This window comes from Myxine glutinosa, chromosome 5 (genome assembly GCF_964187855.1).
Source record: "Myxine glutinosa chromosome 5, kmMyxGlut1.1, whole genome shotgun sequence".
NCBI lineage: Eukaryota > Metazoa > Chordata > Myxini > Myxiniformes > Myxinidae > Myxine > Myxine glutinosa.
In genome coordinates this window covers 149285741-149301823 of record NC_136265.1, presented here as the reverse complement: position 1 = coordinate 149301823, position 16083 = coordinate 149285741, and the positions used below count along the sequence as shown (strand labels likewise).

Sequence of the window (16083 nt, the reverse complement as noted above, 5' to 3'; positions counted from 1 at the left end):
CATCAGGAAAGTGGACTATCATACGGATTGGTGCTCTTCCATCTGTAATAGTGTAAAGAAAGATGGGAGCTTAAGAGTATGTCTCGATCCGAAACGCCTGAACTCTTGGCTGAAGAGGTGTCCACATAAAATACCGACATTAGACGAGCTGAACCCAGAATTTGCTGACGCCACAATATTCTCCAAATTAGATGCTCGGGCTGGTTATTGGGCTGTGCATCTGGATGAGGAAAGCCAGGATTTGACCACATTCTGCACACCTTTTGGGTGCTGGTGCTTCAAGAGATTGCCTTTTGGGTTATGTGTCAGCCAGGATCTGTTCCAGCAAGCCATGGACCGCATACTCGAGCAAGCACCAGGCTGTATTGGTATCTCTGATGATGTGGCAGTATCAGGACGAACTGAAGAGGAGCATGATCGTAATCTTCTGAACCTGATGAAAGTAGCACAAAAAGAGGGTCTGGTTTTCAACTCTTTGAAATGTATCATCAAGACCGACCGTATCAACTTCTTTGGCTCGATCTACAGCAAACAAGGAATCTCACCGGATCCTGGGAAGATCTGCGACATCCAGAAGATGCCGTCACCGCAGGATAAGGAAGACTTGAGCCGATTCATTGAACTGATGAACTATCTGTCACCACATATTCCCCACTTTGCGGATAAAGTGGCACCCCTCTGAGATTTACTGAAGAATGGAGTGCCATTCATGTGGCAGGAAGACCATCAGTTTGCATTTGAGCAACTGAAACAGAGTGTTGATGCAGACGCCTGTCTAACATACTATCATCATGACAAGGAGACAGTTTTGGAAGTAGATGCGTCACAGAAGGGACTGGGTACATGCCTTTTGCAGAATGACAAGCCTGTTGCTTTTGCGTCACGTACTCTGACACCCACTCAGTCTGCATATTCAAGCATTGAACGAGAAACCCTGGCCCTTATTGTTGGCATACAGAAGTTCCATACTTATGTGTTTGGGAAACGCTTCAAGGTATACACAGACCACAAACCATTGGTCATGATCATCAGCAAACCGCTTACAAGCGCCCCTCCACGGCTTCAGCGCCTTCTTGTGAAAATCCAAGGTTACGATTTTGATCTGGAGTATAAGGCCGGCCGTGAGATGATGCTATCAGACACGCTGTCGAGGCTACCGAACCCAGAGAACAATCAGGAACTGCAGTTGGACACACGTGTCGATGGTATTGAGCTTGATGATGTGGATGATCATCATCGCTTTGACCTCATTGATTTCAGCTCAAGGAAACAGGACCAACTCGGAGAGTGTGGAAAGGCTGATAGAACCTTTCGAGCATTGCAACAGGTTGTTCATCGAGGGTGGCCTGCTCGGATTACAGAGCTGCCTGTGGACCTATGTCCGTACTGGCCATACCGTGATGAAATTGGTATTTGTGACGGTGTTCTCTTCAAAGGTCGACAGGTACTAATTCCAGAGCAGCTACGGGAGGATATCCTCGACCAGCTCCATGAGGCGCACGTGGGGATCGAAAAGACAAAACGTCCAGCACGCGAATGTGTTTACTGGCCAAGTATATCTGGACATTGAGAGAGCTGTCAGAACATGTAAGGCATGTCAAGAGAACCAACCAGAACAAAGGCATGAGGCTATGATAGCTCATGAGATACCAGCGGTACCATGGACAAAGGCAGCCAGTGATATGTGTGAGCTACACGGGCAGACCTACCTCTTGGTGACGGATTATTACACCAAGTACCCAGTTGTGAAGAGAATGGAATACACGACGAGCAGTGCAGTAGCCAACGCCACATCTGAATGTTTCAGTATGTTCGGCCCACCTCTGGAGATCATATCGGACAATGGACCTCAATATGTGGGTAAGCCGTACCGTGATATGTGTACCAAATGGAATGTAAAACACGACAACATCGCCGAGGTATCCACGCAGTAATGGATTGGTTGAGAGACAAGTTCAAACAGTGAAGAACATGATCAAAAAGTGTATTAGATCAGGGAGTGACATAGATATTGCACTACAACACCTGAGGTGCACACCTGCAGATTCCCACCTCCCAAGTCCAAGCGAAATGCTGTTCAACCGGCCCATACGCACCAACCTACCAAGTCGTCTGTTGGTTCCTACACAACAAAGGCATCAGGAAATTCAGGAACGATTGAAGGAACGTGGAGACCGGATGGCGAAGCAATACAACAGAACGGCTGGGCCGCAATTACCTGAATTGGCTATTGGACATCGGATTCGGATTCTGAACAAGGACACGCACCAATAGTACCCCGGGAAAGTTGTGGCTCGCTGTAATGAACCCCGCTCGTATATAGTAGACGCCTAACGGGACGCGTCTTCGAAGAACCAGGGCACACTTGCGTGAACTTCATCCACCCGATTGTGGCGCCAAGTGGAAGGACGAACCGACCCAACCAACACATCAAAGTCTACCAACTGCTCGACACGTACATTTCAACAACGACGCTTCAGCAATGGAAACTAACGGCTGCTCCAGCTCCAAGGATGACGAGAGTGCTGAGACAACAAGGCCGGACAACTCTCCGTACTCGACCAGATCAGGCCGTGTGATTCGAAAACCATTGAGATACTGTGATGGTGAATAACGACCATCAGAAATCAGCCCTTGTAATATTGGTGCAGAGACAATGCGTTGATTGGAATGATTCTGTTTTCTCTGTTTTAGCTAATCATACTGAGCAGTAATTACATTTTGGTTAAGAGTTATAACAGTAACCCCAGATCCCATCTATGTGTGGTTCAAGTTGTGTCTGATTGTGTTTATTATTTTGATTTAGTTTAGTAGTGTTTTGTTGCATACAAACATAATAATTTCAATGAAAGGGAGATGTTGTGATTGGTACTACGTACTGCGTAGTGACGTCTGGGGGCGTGGCTTCAGTGGTTGCTGGCGGCTCGTCATGATGGCCGTGTGCTCTGTGAGAGCTTGGTATCGTCTTTAATAAACCACTTGATTGAAGGAGATTCCTGAACTTACTACAAGGTAAGAACATATATATATATATATATATATAGAATGCAAGGTCTAATTTTGAGATAAAACAGATTTCGCATATTTAATAAAATTGCTTTTCGTGTAATTCCCAGTTGCGCAGCGCCATCTTCTGTTACACAACCACGTCAAGCAGAATGAAGGATTTTTCTCTCTAGGAAGAAGAAGAGGAGGTAGAAGGAAAAGAAGAGACAGGCGCTATGTGTCTGTTGTTGAGTTTGCTCGTGGCCGTGCTGGTGGTCGTGGTTGTGGTGCGGCTCTATGGGCGAAGCACCGCTCAAACCGCGACACTACCCATCGGGGATGGCTGGTGGACTCAGGCAGCTAAAGCCTTCCCGGAGGATGAAACGATCCGACCTTTTACAGTGACATTTGACCCCAACGTCCTCCAGGTAATTCGTGGCAGGTATAATGCTGTAACACGTGCGCCTCGTTGTCAGTGTTTGTCGGTATTGTACAATGAACACCTGTAGAAAGTGAAGAAAATATTTACTTAATCGAGGAAACCGGTTTATAGAGGGATACCAACAACTTCACCATGAATAATCATATTAATGAGTCTGTTACCAAATATAGCATTGTGGTTGTGGTTGTGGTTGTGGTAGGGCCCTGGAGAGGTGAGGCTGAACGACCGCACTTCAGTGTGTCCTGTACAAGGCAGGTATCTCGCCCTTTACCTGAGCAGCGGTTTCGTGTTCTCACGTAATCTGACGGCTCATGGAGTCAGGCGGCTCGGACCGAACACAAACAACTTCAAATCCCATATGTACAACTACTGAATCCTTTAACTCTTTCCTACTAAATCCCATAAATATATATCGGCGACTACTCAATAAATCCGTTAACTCTTTCCTACTAAATCCCATATTTATCTTTACTACTAAATCCCTTAACTCTTTCCTACTAAATCCCATATTTATCTCTACTACTAAATAAATCCGTTAACTGTTTCCTACTAAATCCCATATTTATCTCCACTACTAAATCCCTTAACTCTTTCCTACTAAATCCCATATTTATCTCTACTACTAAATAAATCCCTTAACTCTTTCCTACTAAATCCCATATTTATCTTTACTACTAAATCCCTTAACTCTTTCCTACTAAATCCCATATTTATCTCTACTACTAAATAAATCCCTTAACTCTTTCCTACTAAATCCCATATTTATCTCTACTACTAAATAAATCCCTTATCTCTTTCCTACTAAATCCCATATTTATCTCTACTACTAAATAAATCCCTTATCTCTTTCCTACTAAATCCCATATTTATCTCTACTACTAAATAAATCCCTTAACTCTTTCCTACTAAATCCCATATTTATATTTACTACTAAATCCCTTAACTCTTTCCTACTAAATCCCATATTTATCTCCACTACTAAATCCCTTAACTCTTTCCTACTAAATCCCATATTTATCTCTACTACTAAATAAATCCCTTAACGCTTTCCTACAAAATCTCATATTTCAATCTCAACGACTAAATCCCTTAACTCTCTCCTACTAAATCCCAAATTTATGTGTACTACTGAATTCCTTTAACTTATTTCCTTTTTTCACCTTTTTCACTTTATTCACTTTTTTGAAATACCAACTTCCTTCCTGGAAGTCCTTGCAGTGTCCTTGTGTTTTATACTTCTCCCACCCCTCCCCTTCCCACGCCTCCTCCCCCCAAGCCCTCCCACAGATCTCCCGATGTCCCTGCTCTCAAATGTTGTGTTTGTGTACTTCCCCTTCTCTCCCCATCTTGTCTACCTCTACCCTTATTTTATGTTTTGTGTGTCTGTTTGCTTTTTTTTGTGTGATAAATGTTAGCTCTTTCACGAGCCTCGATCCTGTATACAAAAAAAAAATTTGATCTCTCCTACAAAATCCCATATTTAACTCTACTACTAAATCCCTTAACTCTCCAACTAAATCCCGTATTGATCTCTCCTACAAAATCCCATATTTATCTCTCCTACAAAATCCCATATTTAACTCTACTACTAAATCCCTTAACTCTCCAACTAAATCCCGTATTGATCTCTCCTACAAAATCCCATATTTATCTCTCCTACAAAATCCCATATTTATCTCTACTACGAAATCCTTCAAATCTCTACTACTAAATCCCATATTTACAGCGACACTACTACTTAATTCTTACTTTAACGCCCCAAATTAGTCCCACCACTTGGTTGATCTGGATGTGTTTTGTCCCAAGTTTTTAACGAACCAGATGTGAGGCCTGACAGCTAGTCCTAGTAGTCTAGTAGGAAGACTAGGTCCCCCTGCACCCCCCGGAGATATACTTCTAATCAGTGTTTCTAGATTGGAAAAAATGTGTAGAAAATGACTAGCTATGGCCCCAAGCTGAAAAAATGTCCCACATACCATTTTTATGCAAATTACTGCTGCCATTATCAAAAAAACGATTTTTGACATATCTCAGCCAATATTGCAGATAATTGAAAAATGAAGGTGTCTAGACCCATGTTTTGAAGGGCATAGATCATGATAGAACTATTCATAACATGATTACATGTGTCTATGGTATACTAGTATGCTAATTAGTGCTTTATTTACAAAATAATCACAGTTTTACGAAATAATAGACTCATATTAAGGTCCGTCTACACAGACGTTAACACAAAGTTTTATTTTTCTAAATATTACAACTGTCAAAATAGTCCTAGCACTCAATGTGACCACTCTTCTCTTGCTTGTTTTAGATAAACATCATTAGCATTAGTGATTCTACACTGAGTCAGTCATCATCATTTTCATCGAAATCGTCAGAGTCAAACTCTTCTTCTCCTTCCTCTTCCTCCTCCTCTTCGTGCTCTCCTGTGTTCAGAAGATCCACCAGTGAGGTTGGTAGGATGGGACCACTGGACCACATTGGTTTCAACAGTCCTTCATCAGTCCTTATCCATCCTTGCTCCTCATAAGGTTTTGGCTTTTCGATGATAGGTTGATCGGCTCTTTTGTACAATGCTACGCGGTGGTTCACACGCTGGATGTGCGGCTTCAGGGCAGACTGGCATGGAGGAAGGCGAGCCAGATCAACCTTGGACTTGGATGTGAGGGTCTTGTCCTCTCCCACCATTTTTCGTAGCAGCTTGGCACGGACAATGTCCACTGATGACTCGCGACTCTGGCCGTACATCACACAGGTGAATTTTTCTAACTGCCTCTCCACCTCAGGGTTGGCATCCCAGTTGTCACCCAGTTCACCGAATGCCCTGTGAAACCTGGGATTCTTCTCCAGCTTTTTCAAGGGCCCGACTTTTCCCTTCCCTTTGAAGGCACTGGTGCAGTCTTCTCCGCTGAACACATAGTACCCCAGGAGAGTGGCACAGTAGTCCTCTCCCAGGGATTCTGCCAGCTCAGAGACGTTGACAAGTTGGCGATGCTTCCCTGACCCTGTATCCAGGTACACCGTCAGCTTGATGTTGTGGGCATGGTGGAGCAGGATCAGGAGGATGTCTGTGTCCGGTGTTCTGACTACAGCGTTCTTGTATCCGATGGTAGCAGCATGATGGAGGTACAGAACCACCCTGGTATCAGTCTCTTCCTGGTTGCTGTAGATCGTGGGGAGTTCACGTACCTCGACCTGAAACACAAAAAGGCACCGCATTTCAATCACCAGTCACTGCCAGTTTCAGATCTAGACAAACATCACAGGTAATCACCTTTTTTTCAGGAAAAATTACAAATTGAATCGCCATTCACGAAGGGCTTTCAATTTTACCTTGCCATTCGTTGAGGCAAGTTGGTGGGCCTTCCCCTCCACGATCAGCACAGCCATCTCTGTTCTCTCCAGCCTGGTAGCTGCCTCTTGTCCACTCCACACTTTCAGAAGAAGCTGGCACATCTGCTTTTTGTTGTCGTCATTTGCAAGGAACAGAGGTTGTTGCAGAGGTGAAACCCCCTAGCCCAGGCACAGGCTGCAGGCCACAGCTTCCGATGTATCTGATGAAGAGCCAGATGTAGTACTCTTGCATCGTAGTGGCATAGACTGTGTCATTCTCTGCTGGCGGTGTGAATGATGAGCCTTCAGGGAACTTCGGGCCAACGCGAGTAAAGTGCAAGGGTGGGAGAGTTTTTGGTGTGTCGACCTTCAGGCTACGCTGTTGTGACCTATTGATGGTAGGTAGCATTCGGTCCTTGCTGCTCTCGAACCCGGGCTTGACCTCCTGCACCATGATTCCTCCAGCACTGTTTACAATGTTGCTGCCGTGCACACTGGTAGTGGTTTTATTCAAGTTGTCCCACTCACAGTGGAATACAAGGTTGCCCTCTCCTGTCACAATTTGTGGTGTACGATAAGTTGAGACTTCATCCAGGACCTTGGCGAGAGCAGTTTCCAACTCCAAGGCGAAATCGTAGCTCTCAGAGTGTCCAAGCCTGTGTAGTATTGTGGTGAGCTGTTTGCTTCGGAACAGGTGCCTTACAGTCACACAGAGGAGAATGTGCTTTGGTAACTTCCATTTTCCATCTGACACTGCACGGCACAGATCTTGTCCAATGGAGAAGACCAGACGCTTCACCTTTTCTGTCTCGATGCCCTCCTTGCCAGTCATTAGCACGCTGAGAAAGCGGACAAGGTCTGGAGGTAGGATGTCTTCAGGATTGAGCTCCATGTCTTCAGCTGTTGGTGGCCATGGTTGGTCTTTACACTCTCTGAAAGCCTGTAGAATACCCTGGCGAAGTTGGAGGGCAACATTTTGGTTCTTGTTTGTGCTTCCGAGTGTGAATGCTCGTGCGAGAGCATTGGAAACTGTTATGTTTGAGCTGTGCACAAGCCAGAAAGAAATGACATCACATTTGTCATGATCAACCTTCGTGAAGTGGATATGCTCCTTGATTGGGTCATTCTGTAGGCGTTTCAGTAGTTTCTCTGACCGATAATTTGAGTTCTCATATCCATTCAGTTTCAGTTCCTCGACATAGAGCAAGCGCAAGGAAGAAAGCTGTAGAACTTTATTCTGCTGGATGACCTGGGTTTGAATGTGTTCCAGTACTGAGTTGAATGCCTTTTCATGGGCGGCTGACATGCAAGCCTGCTCCTTTGGTGCTTCGGCTCTGTGAATCGCACGCTCATAGTTGTAGAATGCTGTGCGGAAAGCTTTAAAACATGACGGATGGTGTTTGGCCTCACATGCAAAGAGGTCTTTGTTTTTCACCTTTCGATGGAGTCGATAGAGACCCATTTTCTCAGCCCGTGTTTCGATTTGCTCCCATGCATTTTCTTTGTTTTTAAAGGATGGGAAGGTTGTAGGCCTCTCAGTATTGCGATGAGCATCTTTGGTCTCAACTTTCTCACAAAATATACACTCTGGCGGGAAGATGGGTTCAGCAGAACCTCCTGGTTTACGAGGAGAGTGATGCCATGATGAGGTTGATGGCCCTGGTTCTGTATCATCTCCCAGACGATGAAAGTGGCGGACAAAGTGCTTATAACACTTGCTGTGATATCCTACTCTTTCTAGGTCATCAGGAAGAGTTGCCGGGATCTGATCACATACTGATTGCATACGACATGGGGAGTCATGCGGTTGGTTGAGACGTCTATCCCGGATCTTTTGAAGCAGTTGCAGTTTTTCTGAAGCAGATCCTTTAATTTTACGGAGGGGCGTGAAATCCCCATGATCAGACATGGATGGTACATGAAGGATGCATGTAGGAGGAGAGCTTTGGGCTGCAGGTTCTACACTCCGTTTTCTTTTGGGCATGCTTGCTGTCGATGTCTACCATCACTGTTAAATGACAAATAAGAAATCACGAATGATGTTAAAAGTGCCTGTGAAAGGAGGCTCTGAGTTTTCAGTGAGGTAACAGAGGTTCTGAGTCATGTTCTACACTAGGGTACTTTTTAGCTGACTAAACCATGTTTAGTGGCATCAAAAGTGCTAATAGCTAAAACATCTAAATTCTTCCACACTAACGTTAGCTATCTAGGCCAATGAAACATTGTGCTAAGTTACTGTAGCTAGCTCAGCTGTCGTGCCTCTTTCTGGTTCAATTCATATACAGAAGTCAACAGATATGTCTCATGTTTGGCATTAACAAAAGTTTAAGTTACACCGACATTAGGAACATACTGTACATAGATGAGGCTAGCTTTAACGTTAGCTAACATGGTGCTAGCTGGCTCAGCTGTTATTCTGCCTGTTTATGATTTCATGCAGAAACTGAAGTCAAGAGTGTGAGTAACATTATAGTTAGCATCTTACCTGGCTAGATTGGAGGATGAATACCAAGAACAACACACAGATGGAATGGAAGACTGAACTTTCAACTGAGGTATTCAATAACATCAACGTTACCAATTGATACGAGCGCGCGACATTACCAATTGATACGAGCGCGCGAGCGCGCATGTTACATGGATGGAAATGTAAAATGGCAGCTATAGCAGCACTAATTTGGATCTCTAGTCTGTCATTTCTGCACTGTGATTGGATAACATAAAAAAATATGTTTGGGAGTTAACAGCAGGAGTTGGTAGATTTTACGTGGGCTGGGTGAGAAACCTTTAAATAAGCAAGTGAAAATCTCTCGCAATACAAAGTCAATGGTGGGAAGAAAAGTTGAGTGGTACCAATGTTACTGCCAATGTCCCGCCCCTATGCAAGACTCAGGAGCATCTTGTTGACATTTAACCTTGAAAATACCTGGGTTTAGACCCCTTATGTACCATGTTAAGTTATCTGCAGTATTAACGTATCCTTATCATTTGTAAAACTGATTATTTTGTAATTACAGCATTAATATGCATACTAGTATACCATAGACACATGTAATCATGTTATGAATAGTTCTATCATGATCTATGCCCTTCAAAACATGGGTCTAGACACCTTCATTTTTCAATTATCTGCAATATTGGCTGAGATATGTCAAAAATCGTTTTTTTGATAATGGCAGCAGTAATTTGCATAAAAATGGTATGTGGGACATTTTTTCAGCTTGGGGCCATAGCTAGTCATTTTCTACACATTCTTTCCAATCAAGAAACACTGATTAGAAGTATATCTCCGGGGGGTGCAGGGGGACCTAGTCTTCCTACTAGACTATAGTGGGATAGCCTGGAGTTACGCACATTCACCTCGAAGTTGTCTTGCCAGGGTTTGAATCCCGACCCAGATACAGATTGTCATCCTGATATTTAACAGACAGGGCGATTCATCGATGTGGATGCGGGCCCTCGGACGTACGTTAAACTGGCGTCCCCTCTGCCAGCATTCCTTGGTGGACGTGAAAGATCCCACGATGTCCTTCGCAAAGAGTAGGCGAGCTATCGCCGGCATCCTGCACAAATTCCAGCTATAACCTATGCAGGGCAGTGACCTCACCCCTTGCGCAAAGTTGGTGGAGCACAGCTAGCTGGCATATGCCGTCTCAACCGAGCCAAGAGTTCAAATGAAGGTGATTCGGGGAGGAATATGTTCAGGGTGCCAGTGATAACTTGCCTCCTCTTCGTAGGATACCATGGTTATCTTTAAAGTGCACCAACTAACGCGAAACTCCAGGGTGACAGTTTATAGCTGTGTCGACATTCAAACCCAGTCTAGACAGGTGAAAGGCAAGGGCCAGACATCTGCAGTATCCTGGCAGCCCTTTCCCTTTCCAAATCATTCTCCCTTATCTTGGTTCAAACCCCCCATACCTTCCCTGATACGTAAATAATAAACAGACAACTTTTTTGGAAAAAAATTTTTGACTTCTCCAATTGAACCTTTGCCCCCTTTGGCCTGGTGAGCATGCCAACCATGTGTGGACTTCAGTCCTTGTTTACTCAAGGAATGAAACCGACGCCAGGAGTTTACCGATAACACGTATCTCGTGCACACAGCGTTCACAAAGGAGGAGCCTGCACTTTCCCCCTCGATACAGGATCAAGGCTCATGGAAGAGAGAGGTGATGATGGGTAAAAGGACAACAAATTGATAGTGGGGGCAACAGTTGGACAAGCGAGGGAATTTCGATGGGAAGACCGAGAGTCACAGGAGCAAGATGACCATGGCGTTGGAAAAGCAGATGGAGCAGAAGAAGGAGACAGTTCGGGCACTCGTGGTGTGTCCTGCTTTGGGGGGATTTTCTCTTTGGAAAGAGGGTGTTGAGAGCAGATCGAGGAGAGAGATGTTGGTGATGTTGCCGTGATCACTTTGCTGTTACACTTGGGGTGATTCCCCCCGTTTGAAACGAGCACTTTTCTTTGGAGCCACGACGTCCCAACTCCGCTGTCTGGAGCATCCTTGGTTGGGGAATGCCCTTCCGACAAAGCTTCTCGCATTCCTGTCGAACTATCGGTTTCACTTGTGACTGACCACAGCGAGGACATTCTCCATGTCCAGGCCATCACCATAATTACCTCCGCCACTGAACGTGGATGGGGGTTATGTTTTCACCCCTGTTTGTCTGTCTGTCTGTCTATGAGCAGGATATCTCAAAAAGTTATGGATGGATTCAGACAAAAGTTGGTGGACAGGTTGGATTAATCAAGGATTAATCAAGATTAATGTGGATGTCCAATGAATGATGATGAATGAAATAATGAAATGAAATAATGAATAATGAAATAAATAAAGAATGAATTTATTTCAGAAATTTCAGATTTAATTTTTTTTTTTTTTTTCAAATTTCAGAATTTCATTTCAGAAATGTATTCAAAATAATGAATAAATAAATAATGAAATAATGATTAATTAATTAATCAATTAATCGGGATTAAACAAGGATTAATCCATTCGATTTTAGTGAAGATCTGAATCCGGAACTGGATACAAGAGTTTTTGTTTTTAATTCTTTCTTATAAGTGATTCTTCACCTTTGAGTGATGGAGCTAAAACAGATATATAGCACAATGTCTCAAAAGGTTATGGACAGATTCGGACAAAACTTTGTGGACAGGTTGGGTATGTAACAAGGACGAGTTTGTTCTATTTTGGTGAAGATCCAGATCTGGATACGAGAATTTATGAAGTGATTCTTCATATTTGAGAGATAGGCCAAAAACTATATACGGTACCGGTATAGCATGATATTTCAAAAAGTTGTGGGTGGATTAAGACAAAACGAGGTGGATGAGTTGGTTAAGTTACAAGAACAAGCCGATTCGATTTTGGTTCAGGTTCGAATCCAGATCCGGCCTATCAGTGGGATACAAAATGTAATATAGCCTGGTGGAGGTTTGCGCTTTACCGAGTGCTGGTTAGTCAGGGCCCTTAGGGATATTTTGGGGCCGTTTGGTTCAAATTCTTCCAAAAGCACCAAATTTGGCCCAGATGTTGCCCATGCCATACTCTTTCGATTTTTGACGGGCGCCAAGACGGGCGCCCCCCCCCCCCGGGGGGCCCCATATTGGCGAAATACTAAATGGCCGCCACGGGTTGGCCGATTGGAATCATGTGTGATACCACTTTTCAGGGGTTTTCGAGGTCGAGGAATCCAATTATGATGTTATTTTGATGATTCGAGGTCAAGGTCAACCCTCAAGGTCATCTTAAAGGTCATTTTTGAGTCAAACATGTCGGTTTTTGAGTTTTTTGTCAAGATTTACGCGAGGTTCACCATTTTATGTTTCTGGGTTTGGTAATCGAACTCTGACCTTATTTTTGACAATTAGAGGAAATATTTACATGTCTATTTCCTAATTTTCAGGCATATGCAGTTCATCAGTCTAATTACAAAGGTACGGATTTTGATGTTTTATGAACTGTATGCCATATCCTTGTGTTTAATTTTTGTGCGATCATGATCCGGGTTCATGTATACATGATTGTATACATGTCATAAATATGACGTCATAGGTCATGTGACCTGGCGGCCATATTGGATTTTATGAAACCTTAAAAATGGATCCCTGCCTTCATTTTTCGATCGATTCATTTTGAACTTTGACCACTTATAGTATGCCATGTGATTGGATGCATATCCTAATTATGACGTCATAGGTCAGGTGACATGGCGGGATGGACCGGTATGGTGCCCGGATCATACCGCCCTTGGCGCCCGTCAAAAATCGAAAGAGTATGGCATGGGCAACATCTGCGCCAAATTTGATGCTTTTGGAAGAATTTGAACCAAAATATCCCTCAGGGCCCTGACTTGGTCTAGTTCCAAGCTAGTACATCATGCACAATAATGCCAAAAAGGTAGTTTCTTTGCCTCACTACCCGACACAAAACTTAGCTCTATTTCACCTACTACCTTGTCACCTTGTTCACAATTTGCTTTCGTTTTTCGTTGCAACTGCCATCAAGTCTATCACCACGTGCTCACTGCAACCAGTGCAACGTCTCGATATTGATGACGCACTGAGACTGCTGCCCCGGCTTCATAATTTGGACATTGTGCTCACAAATTTTGGTGAACTGTGCTTCTGTGCATTTGTTTAGTTAAGGATATGCTTAAGATAATCTTGTTATTTTGGTCTCGTGTAAATTGGAAAGACAGGTTTTTCTATCGCCAACATTGTGTCACGAGTCCAGGTGTGTGTTCTGTTGCCAAGCTTCTTGTAGAGCACTTGCCAAGTGGCTTAAGCACTCAAGCAAGCACTCCCTTCGAAAGTTGATAAGTAATGGCGCTGGCTTGGTAAGTGCTTTAGATAGCTTCTTGGTAACTGAACACATTCCAAACACTCGGAATTTAGGCCCAAGCTGGTTTTGGGTGTTGCCATTTTAGTGCATGGTCATGACTTCCTTACCCCTCACTCCCCCCCACCCACCATCCACTAGCTCCCAACCACCCTCCTCCCCCTGAGCACACAATAATACAATAAAATGAGACAGACAAGACAATTCTGCCCGTCTAACTTCAGCTGTACCTCTATCCATAGACTCACTTGTACATTTATACCACACACTGAATACTAAAATTGAAGAGCACACCAAGGTGGTGTTTGTGTAAAATGGTGGAGGATGGGTTGGGGGAGAGTGGGAAGAAGGATTGATTCACCAGCCATCTGAACATCATTTCAACTTCATACAATGAGCTATTCATAAGTTCCGTGTCTTTGTCAAGGATTCCTATGGACGTCTCGATACTTTCTCTCCGCACCCTGTAACCCAAGGATCTTCATGGACGCTTGGACCGAACCCGCTTATCAGAACCACTGGAGAACTCGCGTTTTCACTATGGTTTCAACACGACCTTTCTAAAGACTGTTCTTCATTACTGGAGACATGAGTATGACTGGAAGAAGCAAGTGGAAGAGCTTAACAAATACCCTCACTTCAAAACGAGGATTGAAGGTGTGAGATCTACATTTCCGTGTGTCCTGTCGGTGAAATGATTGTGTTGACACAAACTGGAGATTTATTCATCTTAACAATGAAACAAAAAGGGAAAAAAAAATATAAAAAAAATTGGAGGATCGTTAGTGATTATTTTTTCACTTTGCATCCTTTTATCATACTAAATATGCAATTTGGTGTCTGTCTGTCTGTGTGTCTCTGTATGTCTGTGGCTAATGCATTCAGTCGTTACTTATGCGATCTCAACCAAACTGGTCAGGGGGGCTAAGGGTCATAAAACAAAAAGCTGCAGTTACTTGGTTTGCCCCTATCCTCCAGCACCCTCTTCCGGGGGATGGGAGAAGTGGAGGGAGGGGGTTCCGAATGCGTGGCCGACGCAAATTCTCCACTTAGATGTGTACCATGTAGCGCCGCTCCCGGTGGTGGTGGGAGAGGGTATTACGAGCGACGCTTCAGATGCCTTAATTGAATCACGAGTAAGAATCCTACGCCTTGTTTGCACAGTTGCTTAGCATATGATGTTTTATACTTGACGGCAAAGAATCCGGAGGAATTTTATTGGCTTTTCCTTCCGCCTAGGGGAAAACGCCATGTTAAGATGTACACATAGTAGCTTGAGCATCATTACATGTTATTGTGTAATTTTTCAAAGGCCGTTTCTAATAACCAAAACAAGAAAGAGCAATCAGAGATTGCAGACCGTTGCCTGGATGCGTTTTCAGTGGTTTTTAAGGCTTTTGTGTTAAAAACAAAAATGGCGACCGAACCACGTGACTGATGACGTCATCTTCCCCCCCCCCCACCCCACCCCCACCAATTTATCCCTAGATGATGCTCAAGAAATTTCATCTTGATCGGATGAAGTTTTGTACTTGTCGAATTATGATGTCATAATGGAGGCACCTTTGACATCATCATTAGCATATTTTATTCCCCATGGAGAGTTCTTTACAATGAGCCATGTCTCAATTTTTTCCATGCAGCACTTTCAGAGATGTAGAGGTGCAAAGTTTTTTGGTTTTTCCAAGGTGGCGACCAAACCACGTGGCCTATGACGTCACAATTTTTTTTTCTCCACTAATTTATCTCTAAATGACGCTCAATAAATTTCATTTTGATCGGATGAATTTTTGTACTTGTCGAATTATGACGTCATAATGGAGGCACCTATGACAGACATCATCATCAACATATTTTATTCCCCATGGAGAGTTCTTTACAATGAGCCATGTCTCAATTCTTTCTATGTGGCTCTTTCTGCGATATACAGGTGCAAAGTTTTTGGGGTTTTCCAAGATGGCGCCCATACCACGTGACCGATGACGTCATAATTATCATAAAAAAATTATACAGGTGGAGTTGCACCTGTGGTGGAAGTTTCCTGTCAATCGGACCAACGGTTGCCAAGAAAATCATATTTATTCTGTGCGGACAAACAAACAAACAGACAAACAAACAAACGGACCCAAATGCAATACCCTCTCCTCCTGTGAGGGTAATAATAACAACAACAAGCGTTACGCCTAGGTCCCCCGTCGGTGAAGTGATGTGAGTTGACAAAGTGGAAGACGCAGAAAACATGCTATGATATGATATTTCGCTCACAAGGTTCAGACATACATGGAGGCGGCCATCTTGGATTTTGACGTGGCGACCCAATTTTCAATAGCGTTCTTCCTTATGCCTAGATACATCCACCCACCAGATTAGAAGTTGGTACTTCGCCTATTTTTCAAGATATTTCGCTCACAAGGCTCAGACATACATGGAGGCGGCCATCTTGGATTTTGACGTGGCGACCCAATTTTCA

General features: G+C 43.7%; 2 protein-coding genes across 5 annotated transcripts in view; one reads left to right on the top strand and one right to left on the bottom strand.

The window, feature by feature from the left end:
• Nucleotides 1-2895: 2895 nt before the first annotated feature.
• EPHX1 (epoxide hydrolase 1) overlaps nucleotides 2896-16083 on the top strand; it is a 55241-nt gene continuing 42053 nt past the window's right edge. For 2 of the 4 annotated variants that reach the window (XR_013623593.1, XM_068115968.2), the window contains exons 1-3: nucleotides 2896-3012; nucleotides 3117-3413; nucleotides 14090-14270. Coding sequence is in view for 2 of the 4 variants with exons in the window: in XM_068115968.2 (XP_067972069.2) it covers nucleotides 3222-3413; nucleotides 14090-14270 (373 nt within the window). In the remaining 2 variants the exon portion in view is untranslated. The remainder of the gene's footprint in view (nucleotides 3013-3116; nucleotides 3414-14089; nucleotides 14271-16083) is intronic. The other 2 variants (XR_013623594.1, XM_068115969.2) reach the window with 1 other exon arrangement.
• On the bottom strand, nucleotides 5644-6896 carry LOC144892065 (uncharacterized). The gene is made up of 2 exons (XM_078777230.1): nucleotides 6764-6896; nucleotides 5644-6625 (listed from the first exon to the last, which is right to left on the bottom strand). Exons 1-2 carry the CDS (start codon nucleotides 6884-6886, stop codon nucleotides 5777-5779), a joined length of 972 nt encoding a protein of 323 aa, XP_078633356.1. The 5' UTR covers nucleotides 6887-6896; the 3' UTR covers nucleotides 5644-5776.